An 18,241-nucleotide genomic window follows, 5' to 3' on the forward strand; every position below is an offset into this window, starting at 1 on the left:
ACTCGGAGTATAGAAACCATCCGGTGTGAGGGAACTGATTTTTCCCATGGGTTTCGGTGTTTGCAAACTGACTTTTTCCAATGGGTTTGACTACTTCAATCTTGTTTTCTCTTGTTTGTAAAGAGTAAATTTTTATCTGTGAAAATATCTCTCTGGAAAGTCAGATACTGTGTGTAGAAGTTATAGAAGACAATGCTGGCAAAAGTAAATGAAATATCAAGTACCACAAAAAGGATGGAGTGGAAAGAACCAGAAAGGCTTCAATTTTCAACTAATTTTAAGATAGCCACATAGCAAATTACAAGATGAGCACAACCATTATGCAAAAAATCATGTTACCAGAACACAAACAAGACTACCCACCACACTGGTGTTTCCATGGCTTACAGACAACATCACATCAGACCCGAGAATTTTGCCTAATAGCTTCTGCACTCTCCTGAACGTGTGTGTAGCTGCTAGCTACCGGCCATTCCATTCTATATCGTTCTTCGAGAAAAGACTAAATTTACTAAAAGTAATCCTTTTAAATTCCTAATGGCTGAATAATCAAAGTTATTCACATTCTACCGGTACAATTGTGGCATCAGTCACGTACCTGGCCAAGTTGATAAATTATGCTTCCACACGATAATCACCCATTTCAAGTAATTCTTGGCGCGCGAATAAGGACGCCGAACAACTTGGGGAAGATCTCCATTTATAGTCTTTCACTGCTCAGGAATGGAAAATTCATGGGTTAGAATCATGTATGCTAAACTCTAGCCTTCCTTGGTGCAATGGGCATCTGTGCCATGCTGAGAACAATGCTTGTAACCCATACTGCTTAAATAATCTCGAATTTCTTTGGCACTACTGTTGCTGGCCTGAAGCAATCGGTCATCTTCCTCATAGATTAGGTATGGTGCTTCACCACCCTTTCTAGATAATATCTTGGATGCTCCTTTCAATACGTGGTACTCCCAACCTTGAACATCAATCTTGATCAAATGCACGCGAACTGAATCTGGGATAACTTCATTCAAAGGGATGGACCTAACCCGAAGCTCAATTTCTTCATTAGACTTGAATGCCAGCTTTGCACCAACAGCAGAAACAGCACTGTTGTCTAGCCGACCAACCAGCTGGTAAGATAAGCAACAAGAATGAGTAGTGAGCATCAAACAAGATCAAATATTTCTGTTTTCCTACCAACCGCTAATACATATGCTTATACATAACTTCAAAACACGTGTGTAAAATTAGAGGACGAATAAATTGAAAAACCTAGAGATGAAAGGATGAACCAGTTGCATTGACTAGATGGTGGTTATGCTTATCCTATGCCTACATCTTGTGTGTCAGAGTACTTAATCCTAATTCAAATATCTTGAAAAGCGCACCTCAGTATATGGGAAGCCAATTAGATCTACCATTGCCAAAACCTAACAACCTCATCTCAAGGTTGGTACTCACATGATAATTATTTATTTATTTCATTACAAGGAGAAACAAAAACATTGGATCACCAATCAGGGCAAATGATCTGGGCTAATCTTCTTCCAGCGAGTCCCTCCTATAAAGCCTCATTCCACTTATCGTTGAAATCCAAGATCCGCTAAAGAAGTCTATCTACTCCTTCTTATTCGTGCGTGATTATTTCCATACAGGTCATGTCATTATTACCTAATGAACACCAAAAAGAACAAAAAAACAAAACAGATATTCTATATTCCCAGGTTGTCCAACTCAAGGGCACTATATCCTACTGAAGTTCTGGATTTTTGGTGCGAGTCTCTTATGGGTACATTCAAAGTTTTTAACAAATATAAACGAGGCTGTAACAGTAAGTTCCATAACTCAAGTGAGGTGGCTTCGAATCTTACATTCCAAGCCAATAATGAAGCATTAGCCTGATAATTGATACCATTACTAAAGTGCTATAATTGTATGTAATGTTATTTCTTCTCTCGGGAAATTGGAAATTCATTCTTTGTGGCCATTAGCTAATTACAAGTCACAAAATTCACTCCTAACAATTAGATTATTAAGGAGAAGATCTGAATCACCAAAACCCCTACCCTTGATTTTAATAATACGAAGCAGAAAACTAAATAACAATGCACAAATGGCAATTAATCTGTAGACTTTAACAGAATCATAAAAATGAAACCTTTATCACATACTCAAAACAGAACTGAATACAAATCCAAAAAAAAACAATTTACCTTATGAAAAGTAATATTTCCATGTCGATCCGAAGCAGCAGCTTCAAAGACAGTAACCTTATCACCAACTCTATTAAAAAAGATCCCATCACAAATCCTTTGCAAATTCTCAAAAACAGGTTCAAATGCTAAAACTTTAAAACCCATAGCAGAGGCAGCAAAAGTAGCCATACCAACATTAGCCCCAACATCAACAACATACCCATCATCTTTACTCTTTAGTTTCTCCAAAACTTCTTGAATTGTTACAGAAATATCAGGTTTCCTAAAGGGTTTTCCTTTCATCATTCTAACAATGTTCTTATGTGGTTTATCTGGTAGTGAACCTAGATCAGCTATTGAGTACAGAAATGGGTAACGCACACCTTCAACTACATTAGCAATAACTGGGTAAGATTGAGGTGATTTTAAACAATCATATGGATTGAAGGAACTAAATATACTTAGGGTTTGTGTGGAAAACTGATTTATGAAATTAGGGTTTGGATTTGATGTTTTAGATGAAGATAAGAAGAAGAAAAAGAGAAGGAAAAGTGAGATCGGAAAAAACAATAGAAGATTTCTATTTGAGAAAATTTGTGATTGTTTATCTCTTTTCCAAGCATTTGCCATTTCACTACTAGATATCCCCCACTCAAATTCTAGTGATCAGTTCTGTTTTCACTAGTGTCTTTGCAGAAATCAGTAATGGCTTTGATGGTTTGATCTAACTTTCATTCGTTAACTTCCTTCCATTCTGAATCTGAGTGTTTATTAATGGGTCAATTATTAATATGCCCCCAATTCTTTTTAATATTTATATTTCTATCCCGTTATATTGCAAACTTTCGAATACATCCTGAAACCACCTTTCCGTCTAAAGTCCTTCCCGTTTTTTTCTTTTAAAAAAAAACACCATTTTTGCCCACATGTTTAGAAAGTGCTCTGAAGAAAAAGACCATAAGACCCCTAACTCCAATTTATTATTTTAAAGTAAATATAGTTGCAACTTATTAGTCTTCGGAACCTTAAAACGCACCTGTTCTTAGTAGTAGTCGTCTTCTAGACTTCTTCTTCTTCTATGTTCATCCTTTATGAACGAAACTCAGTTAAAAATTCAAAATAAAAGTAATAAAACAGATAAACACATTCTAAAACAAGTAGTTTTAATATAAATATACTGTCATGAGATAATAAAAATACAAAACCCAATTCCTAAAAGAGGACTTGATTGAGAAAAAGCGGAAAAAAAACTCATCAAGACCCTCTAATAGAAAGCTTAAAAGAAAACCAAGTAAAACATGAAAGCAAACAAAAGTCTCACAAGTTTCCTACTAAAATAAAAAACTGAAACTAATGGTATAAAGCCTTTCCCCATTAATCCCATTAATCAACTACTGAAGTTAAGTAGTTCATTTAGCCTTTTTAGTCTTTGGCTGTGATCCTCCTGCTTGTGAAGATTCGGCAAGAATAATGTTGTTGTTGCCATTCTTCTTACGTTTTCCACTGCTGCTTTCACCACGATCATGGTTAATGCTTGTGAAGGTCTGACCATCTACCTCAGTTCTAAGTCTCTTTGCCTTCGGATTAGAACCAACTGCGCCGCCGGCACAAGTAGTTTTGTTGTGCCCAGTCTGCTTGCACTTGCTACAAGCCCTAGGTTTCTTCTCAGTTTGTAGTTCATCGTAGCTTCTCCTCCTATTCACTCTAGGCCTTCCTGGTTTCCTCATGAGTATCGGAGAATTAATCTCAACGGTTGGCTTTAAAAAAGAAGAACACTATATGTTAAACAGAGACTATTGATGCACATGAACAATAGACTAAAACAGAAAAGCTAGAGCTCATATTACAGACACTGAATAATGCACAAACTTTGTAAGGGAGTAAAATAGAGAATTTAAAAACATACCTCTTCCCAATCATCAGTACCCAGTAAAGGTGCAATTGCAGGTGCATAAATGGCTCTGAAGTTTTCAACAGTGTAGAAATTACTACAAAATTAAAATACTATTTGCCTTGATTAATAAATTACCTAATACAAAACCTATGTGGGGCACCAGGAAATAGTAGAGCCACTGCTTCTAACAGACCTTTTTGTCTGTCAGAGATGAAGTTCAATTGCAACCTATGATCAATTAATCTGGGTTTCAAATCTTTCAAAAAGAAATACCAGTTCTCAAAACATTCGTTCCTACGCCTAAAGGCACCAAACCATTCTAAGCATCAAGAGAAGTAGCCGAAAGTAAACAACCTCCATACTTTCCCTTGAGGTGGCAGCCATCCAAGCCTACAATTGGTCTACACCCATTTATAAAACCCCTCATAGGTGCATCAAAGGATATCGTAACAGAATCAAAGCAATTATCATTCCTGCAAAAAGACAAAATAATAGTTTACTCATTGCTTATCCATATAAGGTAAAGGAAAAATTTTAAATTGTAATTCAGAAAATTACCTTCCATATGTGAATTTTGCTACGGAGCCGGGGTTAGTCCTTTTAATCATCTCACACAAACTTGGAACAAGTTTATAACTCTCATCATAGCTTCCGTTGATCTTCTCCAACACAATGTTTCTGGCTTTCCAAGCAACATGATATGGAATTAGAGTATTGTGGCTTGTCCAAAAGTCATTTGCGATCTCAGCAGGCTTAGGTAAAACAGATGCAGTTGAAGTCTTCAACTTCTCGATAACACATCGAGCAACAAATTCAGGATTAGCCGAAGAATTTCTCCCTAGTGGGTCTCCAATACATGTGTGCTCCAAACAGAAACCCTTAATGCTGAATTGAGGTTCATTAGGAAGCTTTCTGGCATACATAAACCATTGACAATTGATAGGCGGTCCAGCGAACTTGCATACAGCTCTAATTCTCAAGTTGTCACTCTTCTTCAACTTATACCGAGTTCCATGCTGCACACAGTAAGCTCTGAGGTGTCTTTTAAATGCCAACTTATCAATAAATTGTGTGCCCACCTCAACTAAACTTGGTTCTACAACTTGTTCAACCTATGCATCTTCAGGAAATAACTCTTCATTATCTAACAAGTCTTCACCAAAAATATCTTCACTGTCGTGAAACCACTGTCGAGGCCCATTAGGAATTTCAAGAGATTGATCAAGTGGATACCCATTAACCACTTGAAGACCATTATTCTCTTCAGGTGCATTTGTAAAAAAATCAGGTCCAAATTAGTGACTCCTGTGTTGCCTTAAATGCTTCCTCTAAATTAGTGACTTTTGTTGAGGCTTTTTTCCAGCAACGAGCTTGTTCCTCGTCATTTTCGAGATCAATAATGCCTTGACTGCCTCCCACATGTAAATTGTCACCAACACTTGCTTAAGTTGGCCGTGTTGGCTTGGGATCATCACTAAAATCTAGGACTACCTTTCTAGAACTTGAATTCAGATTATTGCGTAGCTTTAGCAATAAGTCTTGGGCTTTTTCTCGGAGTAACGGTTGGCTCTGATGGTGTTCTAGCCAATTTCTTAGGTGTTGAACTCCTATCAAATTCACAGTAGAAATTCACATGAACAAGCAAAAAATGTAGAAGATTCCAACAAATCCCATCAATAACAAAATCCAAACATGAATCTTAATAAATCAATAAATTTACATACAGACATATAGATCAACGACAACAATCCATTTAAGTATATACCAAATCAAAAACCCCACTAAATCAATACACAAAATCAGCAAAATAAACATACATATAAAGGTAGAAAATTGGGATTTAATACCTTAATTGAAGCTCCTTCGTTTTCTTCTTCACCATTTTCAGCACCACTACTTGCTTATGAACTCAAATCGGAGTGCAATAAAAAATGCACCAACAAACCCTAATTTATAAGGAAGAAATTTGGGGGGAAAAAAACTGATGATAGGAAATGGAGGAAATGGGTTAGAAACTGAATTAGTGGGTAATACGTGTGATTTAGCATCTCGAATATTCATTCCCACCACTACAGTTCGTGGATTCATGGGCGAATAAACTGGGAAGAAGAAGAACTGTGTTGGTAAGATAATGGGAAGAAGAAGGGTTTAATCCATATCCCACGTTTTTCTTTTTTTTTTTTTTTTTTAGGGTAAACGTGACCATTTGCCTACCTTGCTAGGTCCACGTAGCACTGCACTTACTTGTCGACTTTTCAGTGTTTGCAAACCGGACCCACTAAGCTAACGGAAGTTCTCACGGGAAGGCTAATTTAGAGAGTTTGAAAAAAACGGGTACAGATTATTGTGTCGGCTATTAATTTGGGGACACTTTAACCTATTCCCCTTTATTAATTTATGTTCCCGTTATTACTTCGATAAAACGGAATTATTAGGTAATAACGGAAGCAAGTAAATATCAGATAGTTTCCGATATTAACTTTGTGACGACCTCGCTGGGATAATTATGGGACTAGTGTGGAACAGCAATAATCTAAAATGTGGAGACGGTTTTCTTTTTTGAAGCAGAAAAATTGTATTGATAAAAAAGATCAAGTCAATACATGAAAACAATCCACAACAACTTGATTAGAGATTGCAGGTGGAGGGCAACTGTTAGGGACGGAGCCAGGATATGATTAAATGTGAGTTCCCAAGTTAAAAATCTATGCATGTTTGAGGGTGTGTAAAAGGGTTAAAGTGACTAAAAATTGGATAAAACATCTCAAATTAGTCTTGGGAGCTCACATCTAAGGGGTACAATTGCACACCCACTTCTCCATGTGCCTCCGCCCCTGGGAACTACCCCAAGTAAAAGAAATTCTATCTTTTCTAGCCAGTTTGACTAAAATGTCAGCTATCTTATTCCTCTCTTTTGGAACATAAGAACGTTTCCAAGAACTAAAAGTTGAAAATAAATTTTTAATATCTAGAACAATATTATCTAGTCTCCAATCCATGGAGCTATTGTCATTGTTGACGGCGTCTGCAACCACTTTAGCGTCCATTTCAAAATGAACTTGTTCAAGCTGTAATTCCTCATCCCGTTGTACCGCACTCCACAATCCCATACATTCGAACTGTTTCGCACTTCTGGCTTCATTCAGGCTGATGCACCTTGTTGTCTGTTGCGCACCTGCAAAATTTCTTATTATTAGACCAATGCCACCCAAAAAATAACTTAAATTAAAAGAACCATCACAATTTATAGTCAAGCAGCCTATAGGAGGAGGGACAATGAACATTTTGACGATTAATTCTAGGAGAATAGTGTAATGGAACTGCAATCATGTTCGAATGTTCTTCAACCATATTCTTGCATCTCTGAATGATCACATCTGGGCTAGCATTGTTGTTGTTAAAAGCTTTATCATATCTCTCCGTCCAAATACTCCAAGCAATGATTGCTCTTTTAACTAGTTTCTTCTCTGTAATTGTAACATTGTGTAGTCTTTCAAACCAACTGAGTATCCATTCTGAAAGTGTACCATTGTTATTAGAAGTCCAGCGGATGACAACAAACCAAACTGCTCTCGAAAAATTGCAGTGCATAAGTAGAGAAGCTTCCGGGTACATCTTCTGATAACACGATCTCACTGTGAAATTCTCGTTTTTCTCCAGTAACCATATCAATCTATCAGTCTGCACCGGGTGAATGAAAATCTGCAGAATATATTTTACTATCTCAGGATTAAACAATTGCGCGAGCAAAGAAGTATTCCACTCTGCAGAACTAGATACGAATAGCTGATGAACATGTGTAAAATCTTGAGCAAAAGTACACCCTAGTTTTGGTTGTGGTGGACCTAGTAATTTAGGGACCCAACGGTGGTTCCAAATAAGAACTGTTGATCCATCTCCCAAATTCCAGCAACTGTATTTCTGAATAAACTGGAGCTCTGAACTAATGTTGTGCCAGGACCATGTAGTATTGGTTTTCTTCTGTAATTCAAAAAGTTTACCGTCTGTATAATATTTAGCCTTGAGAGATTTTGACATAATTGAGTTTTGATACCTACAGAGCTTCCATGCTGACTTCGCCAGCAAGGCTCTGTTGAATGTGTACATGTCACGGAATCCCAGACCGCCCTTTGATTTTCGGTGGCAAACCTTTCTCCAGGTAATAATTTTCCTGCCTTTTATACTTTTATTGTTCCTCCAGAATAGTTGCTGAGATTTATTCATCTTGTTAATTGTTATATCAGAATGTTTGAAACTCTACATATGGTATATAGGGATAGCATTGGAGACGTTTTTAATCATTACTGAATGAGCCGCTTCTGACATGCTACTTGCATTCCAAGCTAAGAAAATATTGTTCATCTTCTCTTGTAAAACTCCAAAAGGCACCTGTCTTTTTCTTCCAACAAAAAACGACAGACCTAAGTATTGTTCTTCTTTTGGATTCATCTCACGTACCTGGAGAATACCGCTGAAAGTTTGACAGGATGTAGGCGACAAGTTGGAGATGAAATAAACTTCCGATTTATTGAAGTTTATTAATTGTATTGAACAAGCACTAAACTCTTCAATGATTTGGAGAAGTTTATTAGTCTGATCAAGAGTAGCCTTACATAATAAAAGACAATCGTCCGCGAAGAGAAGATGATTGATCTTAGGGGATGATCTTGAGATTTTCATACCTGTGAGTTGCTTTGCAGTTTCACAATGATCTAGAACCCTAGAAAACGACTCCATAGCCAAGATGAGTAAATATGGTGATAATGGATCTCCTTAGCGGATTCCTCGAGTTGGAGATAACGTTTTAGTTGGGTTGTCATTCAGAAGCACTTCAAATTGTGTTGTGTTGATACATTGTTGGATGAGCTGAAAAAATTTATCACTAAAACCAAACTTTTGTAAGACATCGAGTAAAAAACTCCACTCCAATCTGTCGAAAGCTTTCGACATATCCATCTTGAGAGTTAAGTGATCACTGCGACGAGTTTTCTTCTTCATAGCTTGTACAATCTCTTGAACAAGATAAACATTCTCCGAAATTAAGCGCCCTGGAACATAGGAAGCTTGCATTGGAGAAATAATTTTTGTTATGTGTTTCTTCATCCTTAGTCATATAATCTTTGATATAATCTTGTAAAGTGGAGAGGGTTCCGATTCCGACTTTACGATTGTTAGAGGGATGGGTTTGGAAAACAGTTTTAATCATTTTCATGTGTTCATTTTTATGGCTGGTATGGTTGTAAAATTCACCATTTCGAGAAATTTATAATTTTATGGGGTTAAAAATCCTTGAATTCATGCAAATTCCTCACATATTTGATTACTCGGTAACTGGGACTCATAATGTTTCCTTATTTTAAGTTTCTTGTATTGTTTGGCATTCACTTAAATATTAAAATTGTATATTTAGAAAATTTTAGGCTTAAACACGAGGATCCACAAATCTTTTGATAAGTTTCCCAACAAATTTTTGGGAGGGTGGTAAGACTCCATATAAGGATATGTTAGAAAAAAATTCTCGCGAGAAACATGATTTCACGGAATTTGGGAAACCAAACATATTGGAGGAACGTAATTCCACCAAATCCCCTGGACCCACAAATTCCACCTTTAAAATTCCATACAAACCACCACTAATTCATTATTAGATTTAAGGTATGGATTTATTGTCCCATATTTGTCTCATCCCATATCTTCTACCTTTAGTGATTTTGGTTTGTTTATCTTAGATTTAAAATTTGGATTCATTTTCTTATATTTGTCCCATCTCTTATCGTCTCACCCTTAGTGTTTTTGGTTTTATTGGGTAGAAATAATTCGAGGTATAAATTTTTCTATGGGCTGAGGCGGGAAGGAATGGCATGTTCGGGAAAAAAAAGTCTTATTTATTGAGTCAACTAAAAATCGGACCGATCAATCGACGTCGGTGCATCATATCTTGATCATAAAATCTTATCGTCTATTTGGCCATGTTCGCATGATATATCCCAGCGACTTTAAAGACATACAAATAGGGTCGTCTTTGACATTTAGATGAGCATAAACGAGGAAAACCTGAACCGTTTGTTAACAAAAAATTATCGTACTTATAGTTTTCTAGTTCTTTTTTAATAAAATCTAATAATGAAATAAAAATAATATATGTCAACCGCATAATTTTTCTCACTATAAAAATTATACATCTCGAATAAAAATAAACCTGAAAAAGTGTGACTACCAAAAGAACGGAAATAAATTTCAAAAGTAATTACGTCGGTCCAACGAAAGGACCATCATCGTTATTTAAACCTCGATTTCCTTACACTCTTAACAGCAAACTCATTAATCAGCTTTCGAAAATCAACTATATCTAAAATCCACTCTCAATAGATCCCATAACTAATATGTTTAACATTTATGTCACATGGTTGATCTCAAATATAATTTCATCAATAATTTAAATTTCAAAAAACTTTATTTCTTCGATGCGTTGTAACAGGGATAGTTAACAGTATTCTTTAAGCAACAGAAGTGAATGGAGAACAATCATGTCTCTTCAAGAAAATTCAAGATATCGATAGCACCCTTTGTGTCTGTCAAAAAAAATCTCTCTAATGATTTCTAATTGGGAAATTAACTTGCTTCGAGATCAGATGTCATTCCACTCTTAAAAACGGTTTCAAGGTGATTGCAACATGCTTTTAAACAATCATCATCCATTGAATTCAAGTTTTTCGAGCTAAACAAAAAATCAAAATATTGTAGTATGTTTTATATTGATCAACAACATAAATAAAATATACAATTCTAATTTTCCTTTAGAAAATCGTACTAGTTTATCTTCTTAGCCACTCTTATCAAAGTGTCTTCTTCAACGAACTTGTCGTCACGGGACATAAAACTCAAAATCAATGCTCATTCCAGCAAAAACCGTCATAACATTCTGAAATTCAATTTTTCTATACTTCTTGAGATACATAATGAGCCCTTGGGTTTAACAACATTAGTTTGCATGGTTTTGGATTGTAAACTATGTTAATTTTACGTAATACAAGTAAAGTGCACGGGAGTTGCACGTCAGCAAACAATAAACTCTTTCATATACATATTCCATGTTCGAAAATATATGACGCTGCCATCAAATGTTTCTCAATGCATACGAATAATAAATAATTTTTTTTTCAATTAGAATTAAACCAATTAAAAATGCATCACTCAACACTATCGCATGATTTCAGGGCATTTTGAAAAACAACATTTCTGGTACATGTTCCAGCAATATCCGAGAAACACCATTTTTTGAATAATACTTTTGTTGTGGACAAAGCAACAAAAGCAACACCATTCTTGAGGCTCTCATGGACAAAGCAACATATAATTATCCATGACTAAACACATGTTCTTGTAGGAAGATACCATTATGTGGTATGGTCTTCCCCCGAGACTTGTTTATCGTAAAAGCAAAACTTGCAAGAACTGGAATCTACTTTCTTGTAAACCTAATAGGCAGCGTCAATTCCATTGGGGGTTCTAGGGGTATCCTTGGAATAAACACTCTCATCCCCAGAGTATTTACCTGTGAAAATTTATGCATAAAAGAAGTTTGTGAATAGTCTTTGACATAGTAACCTTTTGACATTGCAAAGGCCATACTTTAGATCAAGGTTCCTAAAGTGAGTAATCAGAGCACCTATCTAGTATAAGATTTTGATGAGGTAAGCCACCCGGAGAAACACTATTGAGAAAAGTTTTTGACTATAAATATGATCATTTTCAACCGTATCAAAGGAGTGATAGACAACCCAACTTCCGAGAAGATTTCAATAACTTTCTGATTTAGCTTTCGACAACGTCATTCTTTTGAGTTATCAATGTCCTCTGACTCATATAAAAATTTTCATATGCATTCTCTTCAAGTCTTCAAAAAACCTCATCAATTATCTTCTAATAGACTGCTCTCCGTCCCATTACAAGACAATATCATCTGGATGTTTCACCATGTCGTCTGCAACATAAGGCTCAACTTCATCTCCAATTTGTATCAAGAATTCTAAGAATTCGGGATTCAACCTTGAACTCATGTATTCTTTGAGATGAATTTCCTTGACGTCTTTGCATAATTTTGCATTGGTTAAGCATGCACCTACTACATATGCTTGTGTACCACGTTTAGCCATGGGAAACACTTGACGGAAATCACCATCTAAAACTAAAGCATAAAATCTAAATAGTAACTCGATTTTAGTCAGGTTTCTTAATCTCCGTTCCAAATCTTTAAATGCATATCAGTTGGACATTGTTGCTTCGTCCCAAATAATTAAGCTAGCCTTCTAAATGAGATATGTAAAGTCATATTTCATATCTATGTTGCATATAGATGTTGAGTCTGTTAGTACAAGAATAAGATCTGTGAAATCATCTTGATTGAGCATTCCACCCACCTGGCATCATGGTTGTAGCGATCCTTAATGTCTGTGTTGCAATTTCAATGTGTCCTTCAGTTCTCAGATGGGCTAATATCTCCTTATACGGAAAAGTTTTCCCTAAACCACTTGGACAATCAATAATGAATATAAAATTGTCGCGACAAGTAACGGGATTCACTACCCTGCAAAAATGATAATCAAATACCATAAATAAAAACATCCGCTTCACTCTTAATGAACACATGTCTACATGTTGATTTTAATATCATGTCTAACATGTCATTCATCTATCCAATTTTCGTAATACTTTATATTCATCATCAAATAATTAAACACTACCACCACCACTTAAATCTTGCACATGGATGTGTGTTGCAACGAAGTATAACTGGATTTAAACTACCACGGCAGCACAACAAATCCAAATGTTTACTGATCCTTATCCATGAGATTAAAACATGAATTCCACGACACAACAAAAATGTACATGACAACATATTAAAATATGATCTCTTTAATCGTTAAAACTATCACCACCACTTTTAGTTTTGCGATATAAAGTCCGATTTTATGTAGCCTGACTAACAATAATTCAATAATTTTTCACAAATAATCAAATTTAAATTTGGTCCAAAGAAGAATAAGTATCAAGTCATTTTTGTATCAAGTATAATAAAAGAAAATATGTACGTCTAATGTATCACTTTCTCAACGACATGGAACTGATGAATATTTGTTGAAGTATGGAGTATTAATTGACAGAAATATTTGAACGAATAATGGTAAAAGTATCTGGACAAGAATCCATGAATATGAAGAATCAAGATGCTAGCATATACTTTACAACAAAACTGGACAACATAAAATCAATTATTGGTGGTGAATCTAACATTAAATGAAAAACGATATTCGAAAATATTATTCGGGAAAATAAAAGTTAATGAGGCAATATCCTACTAAAACTTTACTTATTCAGAATTAAGTTTATTATAATTTTTCTATTGTAACATTTCAAGTGACCGTATGTAGGATCGACACTCTAGACACTCTTATTAAATGTTGCTTATATAGCCATAAAGATCTACCTTGAATCTTACTTTGTTTAGTGTCGCTAAAATATGTTGGTATTTAACCTAGGTTTTTATATTATATGTCAACTGAACATTACCACCATAATTTTCAGATTGCTACTAAAACCAAAATGACTGACCGGTTTCAAATCAAGATCACTAAAGTTGATTCAATTATTTCAAATTGTGCTATTTTAACTAATTAATTCAGATTGCTACTAAAACCAAAATGACTGACCGGTTTAAAATCGAGCTCAGTAAAGTTGATTCAATTATTTCAAACTGTTCTATTTCAACTAATTAAATCCATTTCATTAATAAAATCAAACCCAAACAACATAACAGAACCCGATTACAAACGAAAACAACTCAAAATGAATGGTGGCGTCAATTCACCAACGTTAGAGCATAACTCGGTTGAACTCACAAAGCGTTGGTATGTCAAGTTTGTTTGTCATATTTTAGTGAACCAAAACTCATTTAAAGAGTCGTTTGATTATATACTAGTTTCAACTTCGTATAGGTTAAACTATAAAGATTAGGATTATGAGACATACAAGAATTACTCGTAGACTTGAAGAATGCGAAGAAGTAAAGAGTTACATCGAAAACATCATCCTTCCTTTTGAAGTTAGTAATATTTGACTTAAACTGTTTCATTCCTAACATATCTTTCAAGTCGTGTTATATTGAAAACATAACTGCGAAGCTGTGAATGATTATACTCTAGTTAGACATAGTATTAAGGAATTATAATACGAAGTATAGCGCATATCTTTTGAACTTCGTATACAATACATTGACATAATTGTATGAATACTATTGTCATTTCACAAATATATTGCACCTTTAGAGTTTCAATAGCAATCTTTTTATCTCCTAAGAACGTATGCTACAGGGATTTCAAATCACTTTTGGAATATTTCATAACGTGATAGATCTTTGGCGCAATAACAAAGCAAAAAAAAATGTTTTCAAATTTAAGCCATTTAGGTAGCTTAATTAATGCAAGTTGAAAATATATGTTTCATGGATTACGACTTAATTTGCTGCAAATCTTAAATTTGTTACCTCATAAAATTTGTCACGTTATATTTTTAACTAGGTAAGAGAGCCCAAATAAGTTATTTTTGAAAATATTTACATGACTTAGATAGGATAAGACAACTCATGTTCACCTGCTACTTCAACACGGTCAGCAGTTCATAGCATATAAAAGATACCGACTTCAAATAGTTAATATATAATACAACAACATGAGTACTTAGTTACTAGACAAATGCAAATGAATGATGCATTGTAAGTTCATGTTGAATAATACATGGTTTGAACGTTCATATCTATTAATCATATATTACCTAGTACCGAAGTCTTTTATTTTATCTGGTTTTTGTTTATGATGGTTCTGATTCCCGTTCCAACAATATCTGACCCAATATCAGTCTTTGTCCCGATAAAATAAATCAATAGCTATTGATTTCCCAACACATGTTGAAAATGACAAAACTATTGTGCCAAAATTAAAAAATATTTTATATTTTAGCTTAAAATACAACAAAAAGACATATGTCTGAATGCCCGCTTGAATACCCGATTAGGCACCGATTTTAATCGATTTTTGACCGGGTATTCTAATCAGATACTACATTCGGTAACGGTGCTAATATAAGACTGGAAAACAAGGTAAGGAAACCCATTGTTAATTTTGATAAACCTTACATGGTTATATCTAGGTAAGAAAACCCATATAACAAGGTTATTCACCAAAACACAATTTGTTGTAATTTTTAACATGGCTATAGCCAGGTTAGCTTTCAAAATATTTTGAACGCGACTATTTATAAATATATCTATATAACGAGATAACTCATGTTCATCGGCTTATTTAACATGATGAGTAACAATAATTTGTTGTCATTCTTACACGATAACCCATATAACATCGGCTTAGCCATGTTAGACACCTTATAAATTAGGGCAATACTTAAGTATATGATAATAAATTGCAATTAACAATATAAGGGGCGGATTTATTAAAATTCCCAAACAAAAATAGAGTGCAGGAATATATGCAATAATTTTGATATATGTTATTGATTGAGTTAGTGTAGTGCAACAATTATGATATTCACTCATTGTTTGTTTTACGAAGAGATCAAGGGACTTGTGTCACAATTGGAAAAAAAATTTCCATCTATAGTTGGAGAAGAAAAAAGGTCACATCTTATTAACATAATGATAAAATTTCTTTATGCAAGCACAATTAAAAGCAAATTTATTTAAGTTATACGATATTGTTGCTTATGTACCCAACATGGGATGCAATTATTGGAGTTGGAAAAACATGTTTAGAATCTAATTAAATCTTTTGAAAAGCAATGGGTATCTACTAGCCTCAATAAGATTCATGAAACAAATACGGAGATATGGAAAATTCGAGAAGTACTAATCAAAGTGAGCGGTCTCTACTTTCTATCACTCTAATTTTGTTAATATAAAAGCAAATGATTATATGACAATTCTTATTGCATAACACATACTAATTATTTCATGATTCTAGAAGCTGAAAAAATCCAAGATGTCAATTGGAATTTGAGTTAAGATCATGAACAATGGCAATGAGGAGTTATGGAACTTCAAAGAGGAAAGAAAGTCCACATTTTCGGAAGGAATCTAAGCATTCCGTATGATGTAAATGATGACCTTGATATCAACAAATGCAGCAAAACTTATTTTTGTGTTAGTTTTATTTTTATTTTATGCAGGGGACTTAGTTTTTTTTATTATTATTAGTTAAGTTTTGCTGCAGTTGTTGGGATCAAGGTCATTTACATTGTGCGGAATACTTGGATTCCTTCCGACACTGTGGAATTTCTTCCATATTTGAAGTTCCACAACTCCTCATTGTCATCGTCCATGATCTTAACTCCAATTCCAATTGATATCTTGGATCTTTTTTCAGTTTCTAGAATCATGAAATAATTAACCTACGTTATGCTACAAGAATTGTCATCTAATCATTTGCTTTTTATTAACAAAAGTAGAGCAATGAAAATAGAAACCGCTCACTTTGATTAGTACATCTCGAATTTCCTACATATTTGTATTTGTTTCATGAATCTTATTGATACTAGTAGATACTTGTTGCTTTTCAAAAATATTTAATCAGACTCTAAACATGTTTTTCCAACTCTAATAATCGCATCACATGCTGGTACATAAGAAACAATATCTTATAAATCAAATAAATAAAAAAACTAGTTATGTTTGCCGAAATAAATTTTATCATTATGTTAAGAAGATGTTACATTTTCCTTCTCCAACTTGATCTTTTCATTTATAGATGACAGAATTATTTTCAATTGTGATACAAGTCCCTTGATATTTTCATAAAACAAGCAACGAGTTAATATCATGATTGTTGCACTAAAATAATTCAAACAATAACAAATATCAAAATAGTTGCATACCTTCGTGCACTCTATTATCTTCTGAAAAAATGTCATTGTGCCTCTTTTGAGAAGAATCCATCTCTGAGATTACTCCGGTATTATAAAAAACTTGTTGAGAAAAACCCATATCTTTGAGTGTATATATTATAATAGTTACACATCAGTTGAAATTACCAGCAGTTATGACTCCTCGTTTCAATGCAATCCGATGTTCATTTCATCCATTGAATTCAATATTCTGAAAAAGTGGGGGTCTAACAACACCACCCAATATTTCTCTTAGCAATCTGTATGGACAAACTCGAATATACTTTTATGAGAATCAACAAGACTCAATCAATTAAAAGTATATCAACGAGTTTATATCTCTCTCTTGATTTAATTTACTCAAGCAGGAACTACGAGTTCTAATCAAATGCAAGGAATAACTTGGATGGTACCAAAGACCAATATCCAAGGATCAATCAATGACAATCAACAACTAAAGGTTGGATTATTCTAATTGATGATTTAAATGCAAAACATGTATTATTTCAATTATAAAGATAAAACAATATAATGCGGAAATAGAAATAACATAGACACCTGAAATTTTGTTAACGAGGAAACTGCAAATGCAGAAAAACCCTGGGACCTAGTCCAGATTGAACACACATTGTATTAAGCCGCTACAAACACTAGCCTACTCCAAGCTAACTTCGGACTGGACTGTAGTTGAACCCCAATCATTCTCCTACTGATCCAAGGTACAGTTGTACTCCCTACGCCTCTGATCCCAGCAGGATAATGTGCACTTGATTCCCTTAGCCGATCTCACCCACAACTAAGAGTTTCTACGACCCAAAGTCGAAGACTTAGCAATAAACAAATCTGTCTCACACAGACAAGTCTATCAAAGGATCAATCTGTCTCCCACAGATAAACCTTAAAAGGTTTTGTTCCGTCTTTTAATAACAATCAAGGTGAACGGGAACCAATTGATAATCCGGTCTTATATTCCCGACGAACAACCTAGAGTTATCAATCACCTCACAACAATCTTAATCATATGGTAGCGAAATAAGATGTTGTGGAATCAAAAACAATGAGACGAAGATGTTTGTGATTACTTTTTATATCTTTCCTATCGGAGATATCAATCTCAAGACATCAATATGATTTTACTCATACGATGAAATATGCAAGATCATATCACACAACTACGATAAAAGTAGTATAAGCCTGGCTTCAC

The 18,241-nt window shown here is 34.5% G+C and overlaps 2 protein-coding genes across 3 annotated transcripts; both read right to left on the reverse strand.

Annotated features, from left to right (window-relative positions):
* Positions 1-235: 235 nt before the first annotated feature.
* On the reverse strand, positions 236-2,940 carry LOC113303599. Its single transcript, XM_026552642.1, has 2 exons — positions 2,208-2,940; positions 236-1,124 (listed from the first exon to the last, which is right to left on the reverse strand). The coding sequence occupies exons 1-2, from the start codon at positions 2,817-2,819 to the stop codon at positions 762-764; spliced, it is 975 nt and encodes a 324-aa protein (XP_026408427.1). The 5' UTR covers positions 2,820-2,940; the 3' UTR covers positions 236-761.
* A 395-nt stretch (positions 2,941-3,335) lies between these two features.
* Positions 3,336-6,247, reverse strand: LOC113303600. 2 transcript variants are annotated; one of them, XM_026552644.1, is made up of 5 exons: positions 5,931-6,247; positions 4,642-5,690; positions 4,438-4,556; positions 4,096-4,150; positions 3,336-3,946 (listed from the first exon to the last, which is right to left on the reverse strand). In XM_026552644.1, the coding sequence occupies exons 2-5, from the start codon at positions 5,004-5,006 to the stop codon at positions 3,913-3,915; spliced, it is 573 nt and encodes a 190-aa protein (XP_026408429.1). In that variant the 5' UTR covers positions 5,007-5,690; positions 5,931-6,247; the 3' UTR covers positions 3,336-3,912. The 2 variants fall into 2 exon arrangements, with proteins under 2 accessions (XP_026408429.1, XP_026408428.1); XM_026552643.1 differs by having other exon boundaries at positions 3,336-4,150.
* Positions 6,248-18,241: the final 11,994 nt, after the last annotated feature.

The sequence above is a fragment of the Papaver somniferum genome, chromosome 8, assembly GCF_003573695.1.
Source record: "Papaver somniferum cultivar HN1 chromosome 8, ASM357369v1, whole genome shotgun sequence".
NCBI classification, from domain to species: Eukaryota; Viridiplantae; Streptophyta; class Magnoliopsida; order Ranunculales; family Papaveraceae; genus Papaver; species Papaver somniferum.

Excerpts from the sequence above, each read along its gene's own strand:
- LOC113303599 (XM_026552642.1), bottom strand. The coding sequence starts at position 2,819 with ATGGCAAATGCTTGGAAAAGAGATAAACAATCACAAATTTTCTCAAAT. Across the intron at positions 1,125-2,207 it reads GAAATATTACTTTTCATAAG|CTGGTTGGTCGGCTAGACAA; the intron begins GTAAATTGTTTT and ends TTATCTTACCAG.
- LOC113303600 (XM_026552643.1), bottom strand. The coding sequence starts at position 5,006 with ATGTATGCCAGAAAGCTTCCTAATGAACCTCAATTCAGCATTAAGGGT. Across the intron at positions 4,557-4,641 it reads GCAAAATTCACATATGGAAG|GAATGATAATTGCTTTGATT; the intron begins GTAATTTTCTGA and ends GTCTTTTTGCAG. Across the intron at positions 4,151-4,437 it reads CCTCAAGGGAAAGTATGGAG|AGCCATTTATGCACCTGCAA; the intron begins GTTGTTTACTTT and ends TGAAAACTTCAG.